Source organism: Mustela lutreola, chromosome X (assembly GCF_030435805.1).
Source record: "Mustela lutreola isolate mMusLut2 chromosome X, mMusLut2.pri, whole genome shotgun sequence".
Classification (NCBI taxonomy): Eukaryota; Metazoa; Chordata; class Mammalia; order Carnivora; family Mustelidae; genus Mustela; species Mustela lutreola.
In genome coordinates this window covers 48705215-48730012 of record NC_081308.1, presented here as the reverse complement: position 1 = coordinate 48730012, position 24798 = coordinate 48705215, and the positions used below count along the sequence as shown (strand labels likewise).

Here is a 24798-nt window from a genome sequence, read left to right as displayed (position 1 = left end):
CATGGCTACTTATGTAGGGACAGAAATGTTCTCAACTTTTCCACAAAAGCATTCCTAGTGGCATAGACAGATAAGCACATTTTCTTAGAATGTCCCAGGGTGTGTGCCTTAACAAGCTTAAAACTATTTTTGGCATTGCAGCTTTATCTTAAAAGGTTACTCAAATTGTACATTTTTCTCTAATAAAAATCATATTTTTAAAATATAAAATGCTTTAAATTACTTATTATCAAATAACACACAGGTTCCAGGAAGATACATAGTATTTCACTCAAATATATATATGTCCCAATTTGAGAGGCCTGGACTAAACAAAAGAGCATCATTGCACATTCTTTTTTTTTTTTTTAAATTTTAATTTAATTTAATTTTTTTCAGTGTTCCAAGATTCATTGTTTATGCACCACACCCACTGCTCATTGCACATACTTAAGCACTGAAGAGACATGATAAAAAATAGTATTTATAAATATTCTTGAAGCTGTGTGCACAAATAATTAAAAGGGGTGAAAAGAGATAGGAAATAGGACATTTCCAAAAGAGAATAGATGGAGGAAGTCAAGGTCCAGAAAGAGGCACACTGAAGCTTACCTGATCCAGAATTTTTACCATCTCCTCCAATGAGTGGGACTGTAATGGCTGCAGGGTCCCCATCTGCAAGCAAAGTAGTATATACCATGGGCAGTGACTGTACCACAAGTGGGATAGTCTTCAGACCACTCAATTTATTTGGTAGCCTGACTGAAGGCATGGTGTGAATCACATGTAAGATCTGCTGGCCACCAGTGCTCTGAGAGGAGGACAGGATAGAGCCTGAAGTCAGAACTGTAGGGGTATTTGCTGACGTGACTGTGTTAGATGTTGAAGTGGACACTAAAAGTGTCTGGAGAGCAGGCTGTGACTTGGTAGAGTGTACTGGAGCTTGCAGCAGGTTGGCAGGCTGGAGAGAAGCCTTGGGCTTGTGAAAAGAGAGGTCAACTGGTTCCATCTGGGGCAGGTTGAAATCATTATCCAGAAGTTCTTCTGGGGGCTCAATCTTGATGTCACTAATTAGTGATGAGTTCTCCATAGGATTGGCATCCAGGAATGGTGCAGACGTCATCTTCTCTCTGTTTGCTGACTGAGGAGGATCTCTGATATAAATAGAGCCAGTGACCTTAAATAAATGAATGAATGAAAGGTGCAAAATAGTCAGTACCCTGAAGAAGAGACATGTGAACCATGAAAACAAGAAATCTGTATTTTCTTCTCATGGACAGAATACATAGGGATTTGAGAGAAGTGAGGCTGGAGTATGAAGAAAAAAGAAGGGAAACTTTACTGAACACTGGTACTAACCAGGCACTGCATCAGGCAAATTATTTCATTTAATCTTTATAATAACCATATAACATTACTTAAAGTCAACATTTTTTTGCATATCAACTGTAAGTACTGTGCTAAGCCCAGTGAGGGCAAATGCAAGAGTTTACCCATGAAGTGCATACTAACATACTAACTATAATGATAGAATAATATGAATAGCTTAATAGTCACACCATAATAAGTGATGCAGCAGAGATATAAAGCGGGGCATTTTAGAAGAAGAAAAAAGAAAAATAAATTCTGTCTAGACAAGAAGAGAGAAGGCTTCAAGGAGATAGAGCTATTATATATGGATCTTAGAGAATTGATAAGAATTCTTTAGGCAGAGAAGGGGTAAGATATATATTGCTGTCTATAGAGATATAGCAACAGACAATATGCTTAGGGAATAATGATACAGTATTGTCAGTTGTATTATATGCAAAACAAAAACATCCAACTTTAAATTTAAAAGTATGAATTAAATGACCATTTTATAGGTAACATACTTTTTAAAAACCCATAGTACCTCAACCTAGTTAAAAATTCCTAAAAATTCCACTAATGTAAAGGTTAATGATACTGTGAATTGTGTATGCTATTGTCAAACAACACCCTGGACCTTGAAGATAGTCTTGGAAATAATGGTACTATTTTATCCTGTTAACAAAACAAGGCTTCATTCTCTATCATAATTAGATTTGGGTTATAGGAGTTTTATTTTTTTAATTGTTTTTATTAACATATAATGTATTATTTGCCCCAGGGGTACAGGTCTGTGAATCATCAGGCTTACGCATTTCACAGCACTCACCATAGCACATACACTTCCCAATGTCCAAAACCCAACCACCCTCTCTCTACCCTTCTCCCCCTCATTAACCCTCAGTTTGTTTTGTGAGATTTAGAGTCTCTTATGGTTTGTATCCCTCCTGATCCCATCTTGTTTCAATTTTTCCTCCCCTATCCCCTCACAAACCACCCCCCTCCCTGCCTCTTAAATTCCTCATATCATAGAGACCACATGATAATTGTCTTTCTCTGATTGCCTTATTTTGTTCAGCATAATACCCACTAGTTCCATACATGTCATTGCAAATGTCAAGATTTCATTTTTAATGGCTGCATAGTATTCCTGTGTGTGTGTGTGTGTGTGTGTGTGTGTGTACCACATCTTCTTTATCCATTCATCTTGATGGACATATAGGTTCTTTCCATAGTTTGGCTATTGTGGACATTGCTGCTATAAACATTTGGGTGCACGTGCCCCTTCTGATCACTATATTTGTGTCTTTAGTGTAAATACCCAGTAGTGCAATTGCTGGGTCATAGGGTAGCTCTATTTTCAACTTTTTGAGGAGCCTCCATGCTGTTTTCCAGAGGGATTATAGGAGTTTTAAATTATGAAAGATGCCCAATAATGCATCCCTTAAACAAAATAAAACTATCCTTTATTTTTGCATATTAGGAATATGATGGAAAGTTGAGTTTGAGGAAAGGCTGTGCTATAAAATATAATTATTTCAAAGACCAGAGTGACATGTGCAGAGTTATTTTTGTGGGAATTAACTAGCTCCTCAATGAAGGAAAAATTGAAGAAAAAATAAGTGCATACAGAGACCAAAAAGAAAGTAAGAGGGAAAATATTGGTGACACATTTATGAGACAATTGGAAAAAATTGAATATTGACAGGATATTGGATGATATTTAAGAATTATTATTAATATTTATAGATTTAATATAGATTGTTGGAAGATGGCAGGAGTAGGAGGACCCTAGACTCTCCTTGCTCCATGGATACAACTAGATAACTACCAAATCATCCAAAGTAATCAAGAAATTGATCTGAAGACTAGCAGAACAAACTCCATGACTAAAAGTAGAGAAAAGGCCACATCAAAGAAGGTAGAAGACTGGACATGTGGTTTGAGAGAGAAATGGATTGCGGTGGCTGCAGTGAGGAGGGAGCCACAGTCATGGAGGAGGGTGAGAGACAGACTAACACACATGGAGTGCACAAATAACAATTGGCATGGAAAGTGAGAGGGGCTGAATTTTAAGACTCCTGACAACAGGTGGAACTTAAATCGCAGAGTTTTAAAGGTCAGCGATCTTGGGACGCCTTGGTGGCTCAGGTCATGATCCCACGTCCTGGGATCGAGTCCCACATCGGGCTCCTTGCTCCACAGGGAGCCTGCTTCTCCCTCTGACTCTGCCTTCCACTCTGTCTGCCTGTGCTCGCTCTCACTCGCTCTCTCTCTGACAAATAAATAAATAAAATCTTTAAAAAAAAAAAAAAAAAAAAGGTCAGCGATCTGGATAGCATTGTATTGCTCTTGGAGAGAAGGCAAGGAAACAACTTGTGGAAATAGAGCATGGAGACAGGGACCTGAGGAGCACCTGAGGCACAGAGTAGGGAAGTTACTTGCTCATTTCAGAGTGCATTCCACAGAGGCAACATTCATGGAGAGACCCTCTGGGAGCAAAGGAACTGGCTAGAGCCATTTCCCACACCTTCTCAGCAAAAGTACAGGGCCACCTGAAAGAACAAGTCCAGGACCAATGCTCACTGCCTAACTTGTTACACCAAAGCCACATGCTCCAGAAATCATCCTCTCCCAGTCTTTCCCTGTCAAGGCCCACTTCTCTAGAAGACAGGCACAAATCCTTGCTTATACTGTGTCCCCCAACCCAGAAGATTTGCAAAGCTTTGGTTCTAGTCGTGGTGATGACAGCTCTCATTTCACAAGTAGACCAGAGTACACCTACTTAAAATATGTCACATTCATCCCAGGACCAAATACTTCTCACAACAGGGAAAGACAGCCTCTGGAACTATTGGCCTGAAGGATAAAGCAGCTCAGACAAAACAGCAGTGCACATGCAGAACACATGTGTTCTGCATGTGCACTCCCAGATGTGCCAAGCCCTGGGAAACAAAGGACACACAGCAGGGCACTACAAGTGACAGGCTGGAGGTAGCCAACATAAAAGCAGTAAAAATGAGTATTTCTGTAAAAAAAAAAAAAACGTCAAGGAACTCAGAAAAGAAAGGATGAAAAAAATCTAACAAAATTTACCTTAAACATGGAGAGGAGAAGAGTAAAGAGTGGGTTCAAATGTAAACAACCATCAACTTCACATAGATTGCTATATGCAGAAATGGTTATATACAAATTTAATGATACCCATACAACAAAAAGACTAAGTATGCAAAGAAGAGAGAGAAAGAAATCCAAATACACCACTACATAAATACAGAAAAGGATGAGTGAGAGAGAGAGAGAGACAGATAGAAGGATCAGAGAGAAAATCTTCAGAAATAACAACATAACAAATAATAAAATGACAATAAACCACATATCTATCACTGACTGGAGTAAATGCTCCAGTAGGAAAAAATAAATATGGTCATAGAATGGATATTAAAAAAAAAAAAAGACCTATCTACATGCTGTCTACAAGGAGACTAATTTTAGAACTAAAGACATTGTCAGATTAAAAGTGTGAGAACTGAGGAATAACTGTCACACAGATGGATGTCAAAAGAAACTTGTAGTAGCAATATTTATATTGGAAAAGCTAGATGTTAAAACAGACACTGTAACAAGAGACAAAAAATGACACTGCACAATAATAAGGAGGACAATGAAACAAGAACATAAAACAATTGTAAATATTTATGCACCCAGTATAGGAGCACCCATATATATATAAAAATTAATAACAAACATAAAGGACCTAATTGATAATAATACAATACTGGCAGGGGCGTTTAACACCCCATTTACAACAATGGACACATCATCTAAAAAGAAAATCAACAACAAAATAATGGCTTTGAAATAACAAATTGGAACAGAAGGACTTAACAGATATATTCATAACATATATTGAAAAAATAGAATACACATCTTTTTGAAATGCACATGGAACATTATCCAGAATAGAAAATATAATAGACCGCAAAATAAACCTCAATAAATCCAAGAAGTTCAATGACATATTATGTGACTTTTCTGACCACAACGTTATGAATCTGTAAGACAAATACAAGAAAAAATATGGAAAGAGCATAGATATATGGAGGTCAAGTAACATGTCACTAAACAATTAATGGGTCAACCAGGAAATCAAAGAAGAAATTAAAAAGTATAAGAAAATGAAAAACGGAGAGAGAAGAGGGGCAAGATGGCAGAGAAGTAGAAGACCCTGTTCCAACTGGTCCCCTAGAGTAAGCTAAATATCTACCAGATCACTCTGAACACCCATGAAATCAGCCTGGGGTGTAAGATTATACATTCTGGATCTCCATGGTGGCAGAAGACATCCGTGGAGAGGTAAAGCAGAGTGGGAATGCTCTGACTGTTACTGGAGAATAACAGAAGGGGGAGGGAACCACCAGAAGTGACCCATTAGAAAATAATACAACAATATGAAAGTGCCCTGTGATTGGGGACCAGCATTAACTTGGAGTGAGGTTAAAGCACTCAAAAAGAGCAAAAGATCTTAAGCCCACAGACCCTGGACGGCCACTACCGGCGACCACCCCTTCCAGAGAAAGTCTGGTGGAGTTTCCAGTCCATGGTCCCTGAGCTTGTGGCTTTCTGCTGCTTGAACCACTGCTCCACTAGGAGCACTCCCCTTCTGCCCACACCTGAGAGAGCCTGGTGTGGGAGCTAGCTGGCAGTGTCTAGGAACATGGCCTTCTGCGACTGGCTGAGGGCCTGAATGCTACCACTCTGTGACTGAGAGAACCAGTCAGCAGTCCCAGCAAAAGCAGCCACCAGAGGCAGGCTCCCTGGAACAATATTGCTCTTGGTTTTAGCTGCATAGAGGTGCAGAGACAAGTGGGGGAACCGGGCAAATACTGATACAAGGCTGGGTGTGCACACTGCCTGTGGGAGGTTGCGCTGTTCAGCGGAGTTTGCAGAGGGGGCGTCTATGTGTTCTGGACATTGAGGAGAACAATCTGAGGGTTCTATCTGAGGAGGAGGTCTGGGTGCAGACAGATTCTTTCTTTACTCTGACCCCCTGAAAAGCCACAAAAAGCTGCCAAAGAACAAAAACCTCCAGAGAACAAAACCCCGAAAAACTGGTTTTCACAGACTGCAGCCCCTTGATAACCTGCAGGACAACTCAATCCAAGCAAGACTGACAGTAAAACAGTGCAGCAGGCCTCTCTCCCAGAAGGCAAGCCAAAAGAACAAGAGGAAAACAACCACAGGGTTCCTATGAAACTGTAAAACCCCAGAATCAGGGGAAAATAATATATTAAGCTATTAAGCTTCCTGCATTGCCCTAAAACCTGTATATTTCATAAATACAACTTTTTAAATTCGTTCTCACATTTCTTGTTCTTTTAATTTTTTTAACCTACTTACCATTACAAGAGGTTTCAATACAACATATTCCATAATAACTTTTTAACTTGAACTTTTTCATACATATACCTGGGTTTCTTTTTCTTTTCTTTTCTTTTTTTTTTTCTTTTTGGTTAATATACATGTAGATATATGCTGCAGGTAACCCTCTTTCCCTATTCAATACTACTTTTATATATAAATCAGTTTTAATTTCCCCATATCTCTGAAAAGTTGAGTCCTTTAACAAAGACATCAAGATATGCCCAGGAAGAACCAAAATAACCTTCCACCCTCCCATCTTCTTCTATCAGTGTTTCTGTGTATTCGCTTTTGTTCTTATATATAAATCTTATTCTTGGGGTTCATTTTGGCTGGGTTCTTCATTTTTTTTCTTGTCATTTTCTTTGGTTGGTCATTTTGTTTGTTTATTTTTCTTTACATACCTCATAAATCTTACTTTGGGGGTTCATGTCGGCTGGGTTCTCTCTTTTTTTTTTTTTCTCTTTTTCTCTCTTTTTAAATTTTTTCTTTCTATTTGGTGGTGACTTCCATCATTCCAAAACTTTCCGGGGTGCACCTTCCCTGGATCGTGGTTGATATATTTGGCTATACATCCCCTCAACAACCTATCACTAAAATGACTAGAATAAGGAACACCCAACAGGAAAAATTTAGAGACTCTGCCTTCTGCCAGAGAACTACTGGACATGGACATAAACAGTATGTCAGAAAGGGACTTCAGGGTAACAATTATCCAGTCAATGGCTAGGTTAGAGAAACCCATTAGTGACAACAAAGAATCTCTGAGGGTGGAAGTAGGAGCCAACATGGCAGAAGTTAAAAGTGCTATCAATGATATCCAATCTGATCTAAGAGATAAGGTAACTGAGGCAGAAGATAGAACTAGTGATCTAGAGGACAAACTGATAGAGAAAAAGGATCAGGAGAAGGCCTACATCAAACAGTTTAGAAGCCATGAAAACAGAATGAGGGAAATAAATGACACTATGAAACTTTCCAATGTCAGAATTATTGGGATCCCTGAGTGGGTGAGAAATGACTAGAAGATATAGTTGAACAAATGCTGGATTAAAATCTCCCCAATTTGGAAAATGGTACAAGCGTTCATGTCCTAGAGGCAGAAAGCACAACCCCCAAGATTAAGGAATCTAGAAAGATGTTGAGGCACTTAACTGTGAAACTGATGCATCATAATTTTAGACAAGAGCTTCTGAGGGCAGCTAGGGGTAACAGATTCCTTAGGTACAGAGAAAGGTCCATCAGAATAATGTCAGACCTGTTCACAGAAACCTGACAAGCCAGAAAGGGCTAGCAAGACATATTCAGGGCAATAAATGAGAAGAACATGCAGCCAAGAATACTTGATCCAGCAAGGTTGACATTGAAAATGGCTAGGGAGATAAAGAGCTTCCAAGACTGGCAAGGTTTAAAAGAGTATTTGACCACCAAGACAGCCCTACAAAAAATAATAAGGGAGATTCTATAAAAGAAGAAAGAACCCAGGAATGACAAAGAACAGAAATTTACAGTGACAATCTATGGAAACAGCAACTTCAGGCAACATGATGTCAATAAAAACTTATCTTTCAATAATCATTCTCAACATTAATGGCCTAAATATTCCCATAAAATGGCACAGGGTTGCACATTGGATAAAATGACAGGACCCATCCATATGCTGTCTACAAGACACACATTTGGAACCTAAAGATACATCCGAATGAAAGTGAAGAGATTTAAAAGGATATTTCATACCAGTGGGCCTCAAATGAAAGCTGAGGTAGCAATTCTCAGGTCAGATAAATTAAATTTTAAACTAAAGACTGTAGTCAGAGATACATAAGGACACTACATTATTGTTAATGGGACTATTCACCAAGAAGATCTAACAATTATAAATATGTATGCCCCCAATATGGGAGCAGCCAACTACATAAGCCAACTGTTAATCAAAATAAAGAGTAATATTGATATGAATACATTAATTGTAGGGGATCTTAACATGCCACTCTCAGTAACAGACAGATCATCCAAAGAGAAAATCAATAAAGAAACAAGAGCTTTGAATGACAGATTGGACCAGATGGACCTCATAGATATATACAGAACATTCCACCCTAAACCAACAGAATACTCATTCTTCTCAAGTGCACAAGGAACATTTTCCAGAATAGACAATGTACTGGGTCACAAATCAGGGCTTAACCAATACCAAAAGATTGAGATTATTCCCCGCGTATTCTCTTACTACAATGCTTTGAAACTAGAACTCAACCACAAGAGAAGTTTGGAAGGAATTCAAACACTTGGAACCTAAAGACCACCATGCTTAATGATTGAATCAACCAGGAAAACAAGGAACTTAAACAATTCATGGAAACCAATGAAAATGAAGACACATTGGTCCAAAACCTATGGGATACAGCAAAGCCAGTCCTAAGAGGCAAATACATAGCCATCCAAGATTCCCTCAAAAAAATTGAAAAATCCAGAACACCCTACCTCTCTTTACACATTAAAAAACTAGAAAATGAACAACAAATTAAGCCAACCCCATGCACAAGGTGGGAAATAATCAAGATTAGAGCAGAAATCAATGAGTTAGAAACTAGAGATACAGTAGAACACATTAATGAAACTAGAAGCTGGTTCTTTGAAAGAATCTATAAGATTGATAAACTACTGGCCAAACTAATCAAAAAAAAAAAAAAGGAGAGAGAGAGAGAGATAAAGAGAGGACCTAAATTAATAAAATTATGAATGAAAGGGGAGAGATTGAGACTAATGCCAAGGAAGTAGAAAAAATCATCAGAAATTATTATCAACAGTTATATGCCAATAAGTTAAGCAACCTAGAAAAAGTGGTTGCATTCCTGGAAACTTATAAACTTCTAAGTCAGAAATGGAGAAACTGACAATTTGAATAGAGTAATATCTAGTAACAAGATTGAAGCTGTGACCAAAAACCACCCCAAAAACAAGAGCCCAGGACCTGTTGGATACCCTGGGGAATCCTACCATTATATTCAAAGAAGAAATAATACTTTCTGAAGCTGTTTCAAAATATAGAAACAGAAAGGAAACTTCCAGACTCTTGTAATGAAGCCAGAATTATGATGATCCCCATATCTGGCAAAGATTCCATCAAAAAGGAGAACTTCAGACCAATTCATCCCTGATGAATATGGATGTCAAGATTCTCAACAAGATCCTAGCAAATAGGATCCATCAGTACATTATGACCAGGTAGGATTTATCCCTGGGATTCAAGGGTGTTTCAACATTTGCAAATCAAACAATGTGATAGAACAAATCAATAGGAGAAGATAGAAGAACAACATGGTCCTCTCAGTAGATGCAGAAAAAGCATTTGACAAAATAGAGCATGGATCCGTTCTTAATAAAACTCTTCAGAGTATAGGGATAGAGGAAACATTCCTCAGCTTCCTAAAATCTATCTATGAAAAACCCACAGCGAATATCATTCTCAATGGGGAAAAGCTGACAGCGTTCCCTTTGAGATCAGGAACATGACAAGGATGCCCACTCTCACCACTGTTGTTCAACATAGTAATAGACATCCTATCAATAGCAATCAGACAACAAAAAGAAAGTAAAGATATTCAAATTGGCAAAGAAGAAGTCACACTTTCTCTCTTCACAGATGACATGATACTTTATATGGAAAACTGAAAACACTCCACCCTCAAACTACTAGAACTCATACAGAATTTCAGTAATGTGGTAGGATACAAAATCAATGTACAGAAATCAGTTGTTTTCTTATACAATAAGAATGAAAATATATAAAGGGAAATCAGAGAATAGATTCCATTTACTATAGCAACAAGAACAATAAGATACCTGGGAATAAACCTAACCAAAAAGGTAAAGGATCTGTACTCAAGGAACTGTAGAACACTCATGAAAGAAATTGAAGAAGAAACAAAAATATGGAAAAGCATTCCATGCTCATGGATTGGAAGAATAAGCCTTGTTCAAATGTCTATACTGCCTAGAGAAATCCATACTTTCTATGCCACCCTGATCAAAATACCAGTGATATTTTTCAAAATCCTGGAACAAACAATCCTAAAATTTTTATGGAACCAGAAGAGAGCCTGAATTGCTAAGGAAATATTGAAAAAGAATAACAAAACTGGGGGCATAATGTTGCCCGATTTCAAGCTTGACTACAAAGCTGTGATCACACCAAGACAGCATGGGACTGGCACAAAGCCCAGATATGGACTCACAACTCTATGGTCAAATAATCTTTGACAAAGCAGGAAAAAATATCTAGTGGAGAGAAGACTGTCTCTTCAATAAACGGTGCTGGGAAAATTAGAGAGCTATGTATAGCAGAATGAAACTTGGCCATTCTCTTACACCAGATACAAAGATAAACTCAAAATGGATAAAAGACTTCAATGTGAGGCAGGAATCCATCAGAATCCTAGAGGAGAACATAGGCAGTAACCTCTTCGACATCAGCCACAGCAACTTCTTTCAAGACATGTCTCCAAAGGAAAAGGAAACAGAAGTGAAAATGCATTTTTGGGACTTCATCAAGATCAAAAGCTTCTACACAGCAAAGGAAACAGTCAACAAAACAAAGAGGAAACCCACAGAAGATATTTTCAAATGACAGTACAGACAAAGGGCTGATACCCAAGATCTATAAAAAACTCCTCAAACTCAAAACTCAAAAGACAGATAATCATGTCAAAAAATGGGCAGAAGACACGAACAGACACTTCTCCAAAGAAGACATACAAGTGGGTAACAGACACATGAAAAAATGTTCAACATTAGCCAAATCAAAATCAAATCAAAATCACATTAAGATACCACCTTACACCAGTTAGAATGGCAAAGATTAACAAGTCAGTAAACAACGTGTGTTGGAGAGGATGTAGAATAAGGGGAACCCTCTTACAGTGTTGGTGGGAATGCAAGTTGGTACAGCCACTTTGGAAAGTAGTGTGGAGATTCCTCAAAAATTAAAAATAGAGCTATGCTATGACCCTTTAATTGCGCTACTGGGTATTTACCCCAAAAATACAGATATCATGAAAAGAAGGTCCACATGTACCCCAATGTTCATAGCAGCAATGTCCACAATCATCAAACTGTGGAAAGAGCCATGATTCCCTTCAACATACGAGTGGATAAAGAAGATATGACCCATACATAGAATGGAATATTATGCCTCCACCAGAAAGGATGAATACCCACATTTTGTATCAACATGGACAAGACTGGAGGTGATTATGCTGAGTGAAATAAGTCAAGCAGAGAAAGTCAATTATCATATGGCTTTTCTTACTTGTGGAGCAATAGGAATAACACCCAGGAAAGTAGGAGAAGGAAAAGAAAAGTGAATTGGGGGATATCAGAGTGTGTGAGGCACCATGAGAGTCTGTGGACACTGAGAAACAAACTGAGCATTTTGGAGGTGAGGGGGTGGGAGTTAGGTGGGCCTGGTGGTGGGTAATAAGGAGGGCATGTATTGCATGGAGCCCTGGGTGCCGTGCATAAACAATTAATCCTGGAACTCTGAAAAAATAAAATATAATTTAAAAGAAATGTCAATCAAAAACAATGGTCCAAAGCTCTTGAGATGTAGCAAATCTGTTCTAAAAGGAAGTTTACAGCAGTACAGGCCTACCTCAAAAAGCATGAAAAATCTCAAACCAACAGCTGACCTTATACCTTAAGAAGCTAGAAGACAGAAAGCAAACAAAACCTGAAACCAGGAGAAAGAAGGAAATAATAAAGATTAGAGCAGAAAAACGGAACAGAACAATGAAACTTGGAGGTCGTTATTTGAAAAAAAAAAAAAAGATAAACTTGAATCTCTAGCCAGACTTATCAAGAAAAAAGCGAAAAGTCAAATGAACAGAATCACAAATGATAGAGGAGAAATAACAAATAACACCATAGACATACAAACCATCATGAGAGAATATTATGAAAAACTATGTGGTAACAAATTGGACAACCTGGAAGAGATGGGCAGATTCCTAGAAACATAAAAACTACCAAGACTGAAAGAGGAAGAAATAGAAAATTTGAACTGATCAATAACCAGCAAAGAAATTGAATAAGTACTCAAAAAACTCACAACAAACAAAAACCCAGAAACAGGGAGTTCAGAGGTTAATTCTGCCAAACATTTAAAGAGTTAATACGAAAGATACCAAGGGGGAGGTAAAGATGACAACATAGTATTAGGACCCTAAGCTTTCCTGGTCCCTTAAATACAGCTAGGTAAATATCAAATCATTTTGAACTCCCAGGAAACCGATTTCAGGACTGAGAGAACAAACTACACAACTAGAGGGAGAAAAGAGGCTATGTCACAAAGGTGGGAGATGCAGAGACATGATTTGTTTGAGAAAAGAATCATCAGTGCTGTGGAGGGGGTGGAACCCTGATCACAGAGAGGGGAGACACAAAGAGAGAGAGAGAGAGAGAGAGAGAAACAGAGCACCATATCTTATGGTTCTAGGTACAATTATAAATGGGATCAAATCCTTAATTTCTCCTTTTTCTGTCTTGGTGGTGGTGTATAGAATGCATTAATTTTATATACTGACACTTTCCTGAATTCCTGTATGAGTTCTAGCAGTTTTGGGTTGGAGTCTTTTGGGTTTTCCACATAAAGTACCATATCATCTACAAAGAGTGATAGCTTGACTTCTTTGTTGATTCAGATAATTTTATTTCTTTTTGTTGTCTGATTGCTGAGGCTAGGAGTTGTCCTACTCTCTTGAATAGCAGTGGTGATAGTTGACATCACTGCCATGTTCTTGACCTTAGGGGGAAAGCTCTCAGCTTTCCTCCATTGAGAAAGATATACACTGGGTTTTTTAAATAGATGGGTTTTATGATATTGAGGTATGCACTCTCTATCCCTACACTGTGAAGAGTTGTGATCAAGAAAGCATACGGTACTTTGTCAAATGCTTTTTCAGCATCTATTGAGAGTATCATATGGTTCTTGTTCTTTCTTTTATTAATGTATCATATGACATTGATTGATTTGTGGATGTTGAACCAATCTTGCAGCCCAGCAATAAATCCCACTTCACCGTGGTAAATGATCCTTTTAATGTACTGTTGGATCCTATTGACTAGTATTTTGGTGAAAATTTTTGCATCCATGTTCATCAGTGATGCTGGTCTGTAATTCTCCATTTTAGTGGGGTCTTTGTCTAGTTTTGGGATCAAGGTAATCCTGGCCTTATAAAATGTGTTTAGAAGTTTTCCTTGCATTTCTATTTTTTTTTTTTTTGGAACAATTCAGGAGAATAGGTATTAATTCTTCTTTAAATGTTTGGTAGAATTCTCCTGAGAAGCATTGGCCCTGGGCTCTTTTTTGTTGGGAGATATTTGATTACTTCCCTTATGGGTTATAAGTCTGTTCATGTTTTCTATTTCTTCCTGGTTCAGTTTTAGGTTATATGTTTCTAGGAATGAATCCATTTATTTTTCTAAAAGGATTGTCTAATTTGCTGGCATATGGTTGTTCATAATACATTCTTATAATTGTATTTTTTTGGTGTTGTTTGTGATCTCTTGCATTCATGATTTTCTTTATTGGAGTTCTCTCTATCTCTCTTTTCTCTTTTTGATAAGTTTGTCCAGAGGTTTATGAACCTTATTAACTCTTTCAAAGAGCTAGTGTCTAGTTTGATTGATCTGTTCTATTATTTGTTTGTTTAGCTTCTATTTCATTGATTTCTGCTCTGATATTTATTATTTCTCTTGCCTGCTCAGTTTAGGTTTTGTTTGCTATTCCTTCTCCAGCTCCTTTAGATGTAGGGTTAGGTTTTGTACTTGAGACTCTTCTTGTTTCTTGAGAAAAGCCTGTAATGCTATATACTTTCCTTTTAGGACCGACTTTGCTGCATCCCAAAGATTTTGAACAGTTGTGTTTTCATTTTCATTTGTGTCCATGATTTTTTTTTTTAAATTCTTCTTTAATTTCCTGGTTGACCCATTCATTCTTTAGTAAGATGCTCTTTAGCCTCCATGTATTTGAGTTTTTTCCACCTTTCTTCTTGTGCTTGAGTTCTAGTTTTAAAGCATTGTGGCCTGAAAACATGCAGGGAATGACCCCAATCTTTTGGTTCCAGTTGAGACCTGATTTGTGATCCAGGATGTGATCTTTTCTGAACAATGTTGCAATGTGTATTCTGTTGCCTTACAATGGAATGTTCTGAATATATCTCTGATGTCCGTCTGGTCCAGTGTGTCATTTAAAGCCTTTATTTCCTGTTGATCTTTTGGTTAGATGATCTATTTCAGTGAGGGAGGTGTTAAAGTCCCCTACTATTATTGTGTTATTGTCAATGAGTTTCTTTGATTTTATTATTAATTGGCTTATATAATTGGCTGCTCCCATGTTAGGGGCATAGATATTTAAAACTGTTAGATCTTCTTGATGGATAGATTCATTAAATATGATATAATATACTTCCTCATCTCTTATTATTGCCTTTGTCTTAAAATCTAATTTGTGTAATACAAAGATTGGCACCCCCAGCATTCTTCTGATGTGCATTAGCGTGATAAATTGTTTTCCACCCTCTCACATTAAATCTGGAGGTGTCTTTGGGTCTAAAATGAGTTTCTTACAGACAGCATATTGATGGATCTTGATTTTTAATCTATTCTGATACCCTGTGTCTTCTGACTGGGGCATTTAGCCCATTGACATTCAAGGTAACTATGGAAAGATATGAAGTTGGTGACATTGTATTGCCTGTGAGGTGTCTGTTACTGTATATTGTCTCTGTTTCTTTCTGGCCTATGTTACTTTTGGGCTCTCTCTTTGCTTAGAGGACCCCTTTCAATATTTCCTGTAGAGCTGGTTTGGTGTTTGCAAATTCTTTTTGTTTTTAATTGTCCTGGAAGCTTTTTATCTCTCCTTGTATTTTCAATGACAGCCTAGCTAGATATAGTACTCTTGGCTGCATATTTTTCTCATTTAGTGCCCTGAATATATTATGCCAGTCCTTTCTGACCTTCCAGGTCTCTGTAGATTGATCTCTGCCAGTCTAATGTTTCTACCATTGTAGGTTACATATCCCTTGTCATGAGCTGCTTTTAGGATTCTCTCTTTGTCTCTGAGACTTGTCTCTCTTTGTCTCTGAGAACAGAACACCTTCTGTTCTGTTTTACTATGATAGGGTGTTGACCCCCCTTTTTTTTGAGAGGTGTACTCTGTGCCTCTTGGATTTTGATACCTGTTTCCTTTCCCAAGTTAGGGAAGTTCTCTGCTATAATTTGCTCCAATATACCTTCTGTTCATCTCTCTTTTACTTCTTCTTCTGGGATCCCGGTTATTCTATTGTTTCATCTTATGGTATCACTTATCTCTCAAATTCTCCCCTAATGATCCAGTAGTTATTTATTTCTCTTTTTCTTCGCATTTTTAGTCTCCATCACTTGGTCTTCTGTGTCACAAATTCACTCCTCTGCCTCATTTGTCCTAGCAGTAAGAGCATCCATTTTTTATTGCACCTCATTAATAGCCTTTTTTATTTCAACTTGGTTAGATTTTAGTTCTTTTCTTTCTTCAGAAATATATTCTCTAGTATCTTCTATGCTTTTTTCAAGCAAAGCTAGTATGTTTATAATCATCATTCTGCACTCTAGTTCTGACACCTTACTAATGTCCATATTGATTAGGTCCCTTGCAGTTGGTACTGTCTCTTGTTTTTGTTTGTTTTGGTTTTTTTGAGTGTGTTTTCGTTTTTGTTGTTTTTGTTTTTGTTTTTTCTTGAGATGAGTTTTTCTGTTTTGTCATTTGTCCAGAGAAGAAGAGATGCATGAGAGAACAAAATGCTAAAAGGGTAACAACAATCCCAGAAAAAGAAACACTAAATGAATCAAAAGAGACCCACAACTGGGGGAAAAAGAAAGAAAAAAAAAACAAAAACAAAAGAAAATGATCAGACTGGTGAATAGAAGAGAGCCACACATTTGATTTTTGATGTATTTTGGTCTGTTAGAAGAAATCAGCTCCCAAAATTTTAAAGAAAGAAAACCATATGTACACAAAAATAAGGGTAAATACGATGAAGGGACAGAATAGAACTGTAAAGAAGAAAATGAAAAAAATTATAAAAGAAGAATTGATAAGGTAAGAAGTTGGCTGAAAAAAGAAAGGAAAAATTAAAAAAAAAATTAAAAGGAGAGAATGTGATTAGGCGGGAGACTAAAACAAAGCCATACACTAGATTTAGGGTATATTTGGTCTGTGAGAAGATAATGTATTTCTAAATTTTAATGAAAGGAAGAAAGAATGAATGAAAAACAAATATATATACCCCCCATGGTTAAATACAATGAAGGGACAGAGCATGACAGTAAAAATGAAAATTAAAAAAGATTTTAAAACAGGTATTGGTAAGATGTTGATTAAAATAGGAAGAGGAAAAATTCAAAAATAATTAGGAAAAGAAAAAATAAAGAAAATTTTTAAAATTTAACTTTGAAAGACTAAAGAATCATGGGAGGAAAAAGCCATGAATTCTATGTGCTGTATTCTCCTAGTGGAGTTTTGCAGTTCTAATTTGTAAATTTGGTAAATTTGTTCTTGGCTGGATGCTCTTACTGATCTTCTGGGGGAGGGGCTTGTTGCTTTGATCCTCAAATGTCTTTGCTTGAGGTGTAATTGCACCACCCTTGCCAGGGACAGGTTAAGTAATCTGCTTGGGTTTGCTCTGAGTAGTAGCTTTAGTTACCTGAAAGATTTCCTTACAGCTTTGGAGGATGAGAATGAAATGGCAGCCTCCCATCTCCAGCCCCAGAGGAGCTGAGAACTCAGGGTCCCACTTCTCAGTTAGACCTCAGAGAAAAGTCATCAATGACGCCTTTTTCTCTGGTCTCTGGCTGCACTCCATGCTCACCCATCCTGTAACTGAGTGTTTCTATTTTTGGCACATGGCCCCATTTGGTGTTTCCAAACCCAGCAGATTCCTGCAATGCCCTCCCACGCTGCTTCTCCCAGGGGAGGAGGTGGGGAGGGGTATCCCTGGATCTGCCACTTGTGGAGTCCCTGGTTGAAGAACAGTGGCCTGATTGTGCTGGATATCATGGTTTATGGAAACTCTGAGCTGAGAGCTCACTCCTCAACTCTGTCTGTATAGCCGGCTACCCCTCTCTGATACTTGGGAGCTCTGCAACACTCAGGAACCCTCAGTCTTTCTTTGACTCTGCGGTTCCTGAGACTACACTGTCCCATCAAGGGTTTCACTGCTCCCCACCCCCACCTTAGCCACTGAAGCCACATCCTGGGGAGCAGACTTCTAAAAGTTCTGACTTTGTGCTCTGCTGTTCTGTCACTTGTGGGGAGCTGGCTGACAAGTCTCCCACCCCCATGGTCTTTCTTCCCATATATCCCCCTGGAAAGTGGTCTCTTTTCTGTTCATAGAATTGCTGCTATTCTTTTTTTGATCTCCTATTGAGTTTGTAGGTGTTCAAAATGGTTTTATAACTATATAGTTGAATTCCTAGGACCAGATGAAATTTAGGTCTCCCACTCCTCTGCCATCTTTCTCCTCCCCCCAGGATCTAGGTTCTTTTAACATGCAGACTAGAGAACACCTAGTTAAAACTCACCATACATTGGACAAGGTCCAAACACTCCCCACAGCAGATATGGAGAAACTCTGCAGAGGACGGACCCATGGGAAACAGCAGCTAATAGTAAACAGCAGAGTAAATCAGCATATGCCAGAAACATTTCCTAAAGCGCCAGGCCCTAGACAGTATAGGACCTTTTCTTAATATAGCCATTACTTTCAATAGCAGGAAACATAACAAGCTTTCATAACACACAGATGACAGAGACCTAGACAAGATGCCTAGACAGAGGATCTCACCCCAAAAGAAAACAAGAATAGGTATGGCAAGGGATCTAATAAAAACAGATATAAGTAATATATCTGAACCAGAATTTAAAACAACAATCACAAAGATACTAGCTGGGCTTGAGAAGAACATAGAAACACCAGGGTGTTCTTTATCACAGACATAAAAGATCTAAAAATCTAGTCAGACCAAAACAAAAAGTGCTATAACCAATATGCAAAACCAGCTCTATGCAACGATCACAAGAATTGAGGAAGTAGAGAAAGGAATAAGTGATATAGAAGATAAAATTATGGGGCGCCTGGGTGGCTCAGTGGGTTAAGCCGCTGCCTTCGGCTCAGGTCATGATCTCAGGGTCCTGGGATCGAGTCCCGCATCGGGCTCTCTGCTCGGCAGGAAGCCTGCTTCCCTCTCTCTGTCTCTCTCTCTGCCTGCCTCTCCGTCTACTTGTGATCTCTCTCTGTCAAATAAATAAATAAAATCTTAAAAAAATATATTTAAAAAAAAAAAGAAGAAGATAAAATTATGGAAACTAATGAAGCCAAAAAGAAAAGGGAGAGAAAAATATAGGATCACAAAAGTAGATGTATCAAATTCAGCACCTCCATTAAGCATAACATTCTTATTGAAGGAATATCAGAAGAAGGAAAGGGAAAACAGGGCTGAAGATACATTTGAACAAAGTGTTGCTGAAAACTACCCTAATCTGGGAAGAAAACAGACATCCAAATCTGGTAGGCACAGAGAACTCCCATCAGAATAAAAGAAAACAGGAGAATAGCAAGACATATGGTAATATAATTTGAAAAATCCACATATAAGGAAAAAATCCTGAAAACAGCAAGTGAAAAGAAATCCCTAAAATACAAAGGAAGAAAAATCAGGTTCTCAGCAGGTCTATCAACAGAAACTTAGCCAGCCAGAAGAAAATAGCATGATATATGCAACCTGCTGAATGGGAAAAGTATGCAGTCAAGAATATTTTTTTCAGCAAGGATGTCATTTAGAGTAGAAGGAGAGGTAGAGAGTTTCCCAGACAAACAAAAACTAAAGGAATTCATGAACATTAAACCAGCCCTGCAATAAATATTAAAGGAGACTTTTTGGGTGGCATATAAAGGCCAAGAGCAACAAAGACTAGAGAGGACCAGAGAAAATTTCCAGAAACAATGACTTTATGTGTAATACAATGGCAATAAATACATATCTATCAATAATCACTCTGAATATAAATGGACTAAATGCTTCAATCCAAAGACATAGGGTATTAGAAGGGATAAACAAACAAGGAAAAGTGAATTGAGGGAAATTGGAGGAGGAGATGAACCATGAGAGACTGTGGACTCTGGGGAATTAATTGAGGGTTTTGGAGGGGAGAGGGGTAGGGGTTAGGTGATTCTGGTGGTGGGTATTAAAGAGTGCATATATTGCATGGAGCAATGGGTGTAGTACATAAACAATGAATATTGGAACACTGAAAAAATAAAATAAAATTACAAACAAACAAATCAGGACCTGTCTATATGCTGCCTAAAAGATTCATTTTAGACCTAAAGACACATGAAGATTGGAAGTGAGAGCATGGATGTCTGTGAGATATTAATGGATGTCAAAAGAAGCCTGGAGTAGGGATGCCTGGGTGACTCAGTCAGTTAAGTCGTTCTTTCGGCTCAGGTCATGATCTTATGGTTTGTGAAGTCAAGCCCCAAGTCAGGATCTGGGCTGGGTAGGGAGTATGCTTTAGGAATTCTCCACCCACCCACGCCACTTGTGCATGCATGAATACTCTCTCGCTCTCTAAAATAAATGAAGAAATAAATAAGTATATTTTTAAAATAAAAAAAATCCTCTAGTAGCCATAATTATATCAAATTAGATTTTATATTATATTTTAAAGATTTTATTTATTTATTTGTGTGTGAGAGAGAGCACATAAGCAGGAGGAGCAGCAGGCAGAGGGAGAAGCAGGCTCCCCACTGAGCAAGGAGCCTGATGTGGGACTTGATCTCAGGACTCTGGGGTTATAACCTGAGCCAAAGGCAGATGCTTAACTGACTGAGTCACTCATGGGTCCTGAGACAAAATAGATTTTAAACCAAAGACTATAAATATAGAGGAGGGCACTATATCATAATAAAGGGGTATATCCAATAGGTGATCTAACAGTTGCAAATATTCATGCACTCAGCTTGGAGCACTTAAATATATAAATGAATAATAACAAACATAAAGAAACTCATTGATAACACAATAAGAATAAGGGACTTTAACACCTCACTTAAAGCAATGGAAAGATAATCTAAACAGGAAATCAATAAGAAACAATGGTTTTGAAAGATACACTAGACCAGATGAACATTAGGGATATATTCTCAACATTTCATCCTGAATCACATTCTTTATTTTTTAAGTAGGTTCCATGCCCAGAATAGAGCCCCACATGGTGCTTGAACTCATGACCCTGAGATTAAGACCTAAGCTGAAATAATGAGTCAGACACTTAACTGATTGGGCCACCAGGTGCCCCACACATTCTTTTTGAGTACACATGGAACATTCTCCAGAATAGATCACATACTGGGTCGTAAATCAGGTCTCAACAGCTAAAAAGTGATTCTGATCATTCATACCGTCAAACCACAACACTATGAAACTTGAAGGAAATCACAAGGACAAAGTTTGCAAAAATCACAAATACATGGAGGTGAAAGAACATCTGACCAGGGAATGAATGGGTTAACCAGGAAAGTAAAGAAGAAAATTTAAAAATATATGGAAAGAAAGGAGTTCAGATGGAAGAGGAGTAGGGAACCCTAAGTTTTTCTGGTCACTGGAATTCAGCTAGAGCTCACAAATCATTCCAAACACCTGCTAAATCAGAGAGCTGAGAAAAGAAATGCTACGATTCCACAAATAGAAAAGCAACTATATTTTGGAAGTTAGGAGGTGTGGAAAATTAATAAGATTGATAACCCCCTATCCAAACTTATCAAAAAGAAAAAAATAAAATCAATGAAAGATGAGAGATCACAACCAACACCACAGAAATAAAAGCAACCATAAGACGGTATTACGAGCAATTATATGACAACAAATTAAGGAATCTGGAAGAAATGGATGCATTCCTAGAAACACATAAACTATCAAAACTGAAATGGGAAGTAATAGAAAACCTGAACAGACACATAACCAGCAAATAAATTGAATCAGTATTCAAAAATCTCCCAACAAATAAGAGACCAGGGCTGGATGGCCTCCTAGCCATCCAGAAGTCTACCAAACATCTAAAGAATAAATAGTTCAATCAAGAAATGGGCAGAAGACATGAACAAACATTTCTGCAAAGAAGACATCCAGATGGCCAACAGACACATGAAAAAATGTTCAACATCACTTGGCATCAGGGCAATACAAATAAAAACCACACTGAGATACCACCTCACTCCAATCAGAATGGCTAAAATTAACAAGTCAGGAAATGACAGATGTTGGTGAGGATGTGGAGAAAGGGGAACCCTCCTACACTGTTGGTGGGAATGTAAGCTGGTGCAACAACTCTGGGAAAAAATGGAGGTTCCTCAAAGAGTTGAAAATAGAGCTACCCTATGACCCAGCAATCACACTATGGGGTATTTACACTAAAGATACAAACGTAGTAATCCAAAGGGGCATCTGCACCCGAATGTTTCTAGCAGCAATGTCCACAATAGCCAAACTAAGGAAAGAACCTAGATGTCCATCAACAGATGAATAGACAAAGAGGAAGTGATACACACACACACACACACACACACACACACACACACACACGGAATACTATACAGCCGTCAACAGAAAAAAATCTTGTCATTTGCAATGATGTGGATGGAACTAGAGGGTGTTATGGTTAGCAAAATGAGTCAATCAGAGAAAGGCAATTATATGATCTCTCTGATATGAAGAAATTGAGAGGCAGGGTGGGAGGTTGTTGGGGGTAGGGAAGGAAAAAATGAAACAAGATGCGACCAGGAGGGAGACAAACCATAACAGACTCTTAATCTCATAAAACAAACTGATGGTTGCAGTGGGTTGGGGGGTAGGGAGAGGATGGCTGGGTTATGGTCATTGGAGAAGGTATGTTCTATGGTGAGTGCTATAAAATGTGTAAGCCTGATGATTCACAGACCTGTACCCCGGAGCAAATAATACATTATATGTTAATTTAAAAAAAGAAGTCTACCAAACATCTAAAGAATAATTAATGCCTATTCTTCTGAAACTGTGTCAAAAAGTAGAAATAGAATGAAAACTTCCAAACTCATTTTATGAGGCCAGCATTGCCTTGATTCCAAAGCCACTCTTGATTTTAGCCAAAAGGCCAAGAAGTGACTGATACCGAACCAGACACAGATCTCACTGAAAGGAGAATTATAGAACAATATCCTTGACGAACATGGAAGCAAAAATTTTCAGCAAGATGTTAGCTAATCAGATCCAACAGTACATTAAAGGAATTACTCACCATGACCAAGTGGGATTTATTCCTGGTCTGCAGGGGTGGTTCAAAATCCACAAATCAATCATTGTGATAAACCACATTAATAAAGAAATATAAGAACCACATGGTCCTTCAATAGAAGAAAAAAAAAAAGGATCAGACAAAATACAGCATAGTTTCTTGATTAAAAAATAAAACAAAACTCCATGATGTAGGAAAAGAAGGAACATACCTCACAATCATAAAAGCCATATACGAGAGACCCACAGCTAATATCCTCAATGGGGAAAACCTGACAGCTTTTCTTGTAAGGTTAGGAACATGAGAGGGATGTCCACTCTCACCACTATTGTTCAACATAGCCCTGGAAGTCATAGCCTCAGCAATCAGACAGCAAAAAGGAAAAAAAGAGGAGAGAGAGAGAGAGAGAGGACACCAAAATTGGCAAAGAAGAAATTAACCTTTCAATCTTTCCAGACAAGGGGATTCTCTTTGTAGAAAACCCCAAACACTCCACCAAAAGGAATTTCTATAACTGATGCAGTAATTCAGCAATGTTGCAGGATAAAATCAATGCACAGAAGTCTTTTGCATTTGTATGCACCAAAATGAAGCTGAAGGAAGAGAAATCAAGGAATTGATCCTGCTGTACCCAGATTTGTAAAATAGATAGGAAGAAATCTAACCAAAGTGCCAAATGATCTATAATCTGAAAGCCTTGGAACACTTACAAGGGAAATTGAGGAAAAGACAAATAAATGGAAAAACATTTTTTTAAGATTTATTTATTTATTTATTTATTTGGCAGACAGAGATCACAAGCAGGCAGAGAAGCAGGCAGAGAGAGAGGGGGAAGCAGGTTCCCTTCTAAGCAGAGAGCCTGATATGGGACTTGATCCCAGGACCCTGAGATCATGATCTGAGCCGAAGGCAGAGACTTTCACCCACTAAGCCACCCAGGCGCCCCGTGGAAGAACATTCTTAAAATTCCTATACTACCCAAGGCGATCTATACATTCCATGAAATCCCTATCAAAATAACACTAGCATTTTTCACAGAGCTGGAGCAAACAATTCTAAAATGTAGGTGGAACCAGAATAGACCCCAAACCCAAAGAATGTTAAAATGGAAAACTAAGGCTGAGGGGTGCCTGAGACACTCAGTTGGTTAAGTGTCTGCCTTTGGCTCAGGTCTTGATCTCAGGGTCCTGAGATCCAGCCCCATGTTGGGCTCCCTGCTCAGTGGGGAGTCTGCTTCACCCTCTCCCTCTATTTCTCCCCCCTGCTTGTGCTTTTGCCCTCTCTCTAAAATATAAAAATAAAATAAAATAAAATAAAATAAAATGAAAATCAAAGCTGGAGGCATCAAAATTCTGGATTTCAAGATGTATTACAAAACTGTAATCATAAAGACAATATAGTACTGGCAGAAAAACAGATGCATAGCTCAATGGAACAGAAGAGAGAACCCAGAAATGGACTCTGAACTCTAAGGTCAACTAATCCTTGACAAAGCAGAAAAGAATATCCAATGGAGAAAAGACAGTCTCTTCAATAAATGGTGCTGGGAAAATTGTATGGACTCATTTAGAAGAATGAAACTGCACTACTTTCATATATCATACATGAAAATAAACTCAAAGTTTTCTGCAAAGAAGACATACAAATGGCCAACAGACACTTGAAAAAGTGCTCAGCAT

The 24798-nt window shown here is 38.1% G+C and overlaps 1 protein-coding gene across 1 annotated transcript in view; it reads right to left on the bottom strand.

Moving 5' to 3' along the window:
• The window catches only part of KLF8 (KLF transcription factor 8), an 84905-nt gene that overhangs the window by 46866 nt on the left and 13241 nt on the right, over positions 1–24798 (bottom strand). Inside the window, exon 2 of the mRNA XM_059158415.1 lies at positions 592–1156. Within this exon, the coding sequence (XP_059014398.1) occupies positions 592–1156 (565 nt within the window). The remainder of the gene's footprint in view (positions 1–591; positions 1157–24798) is intronic.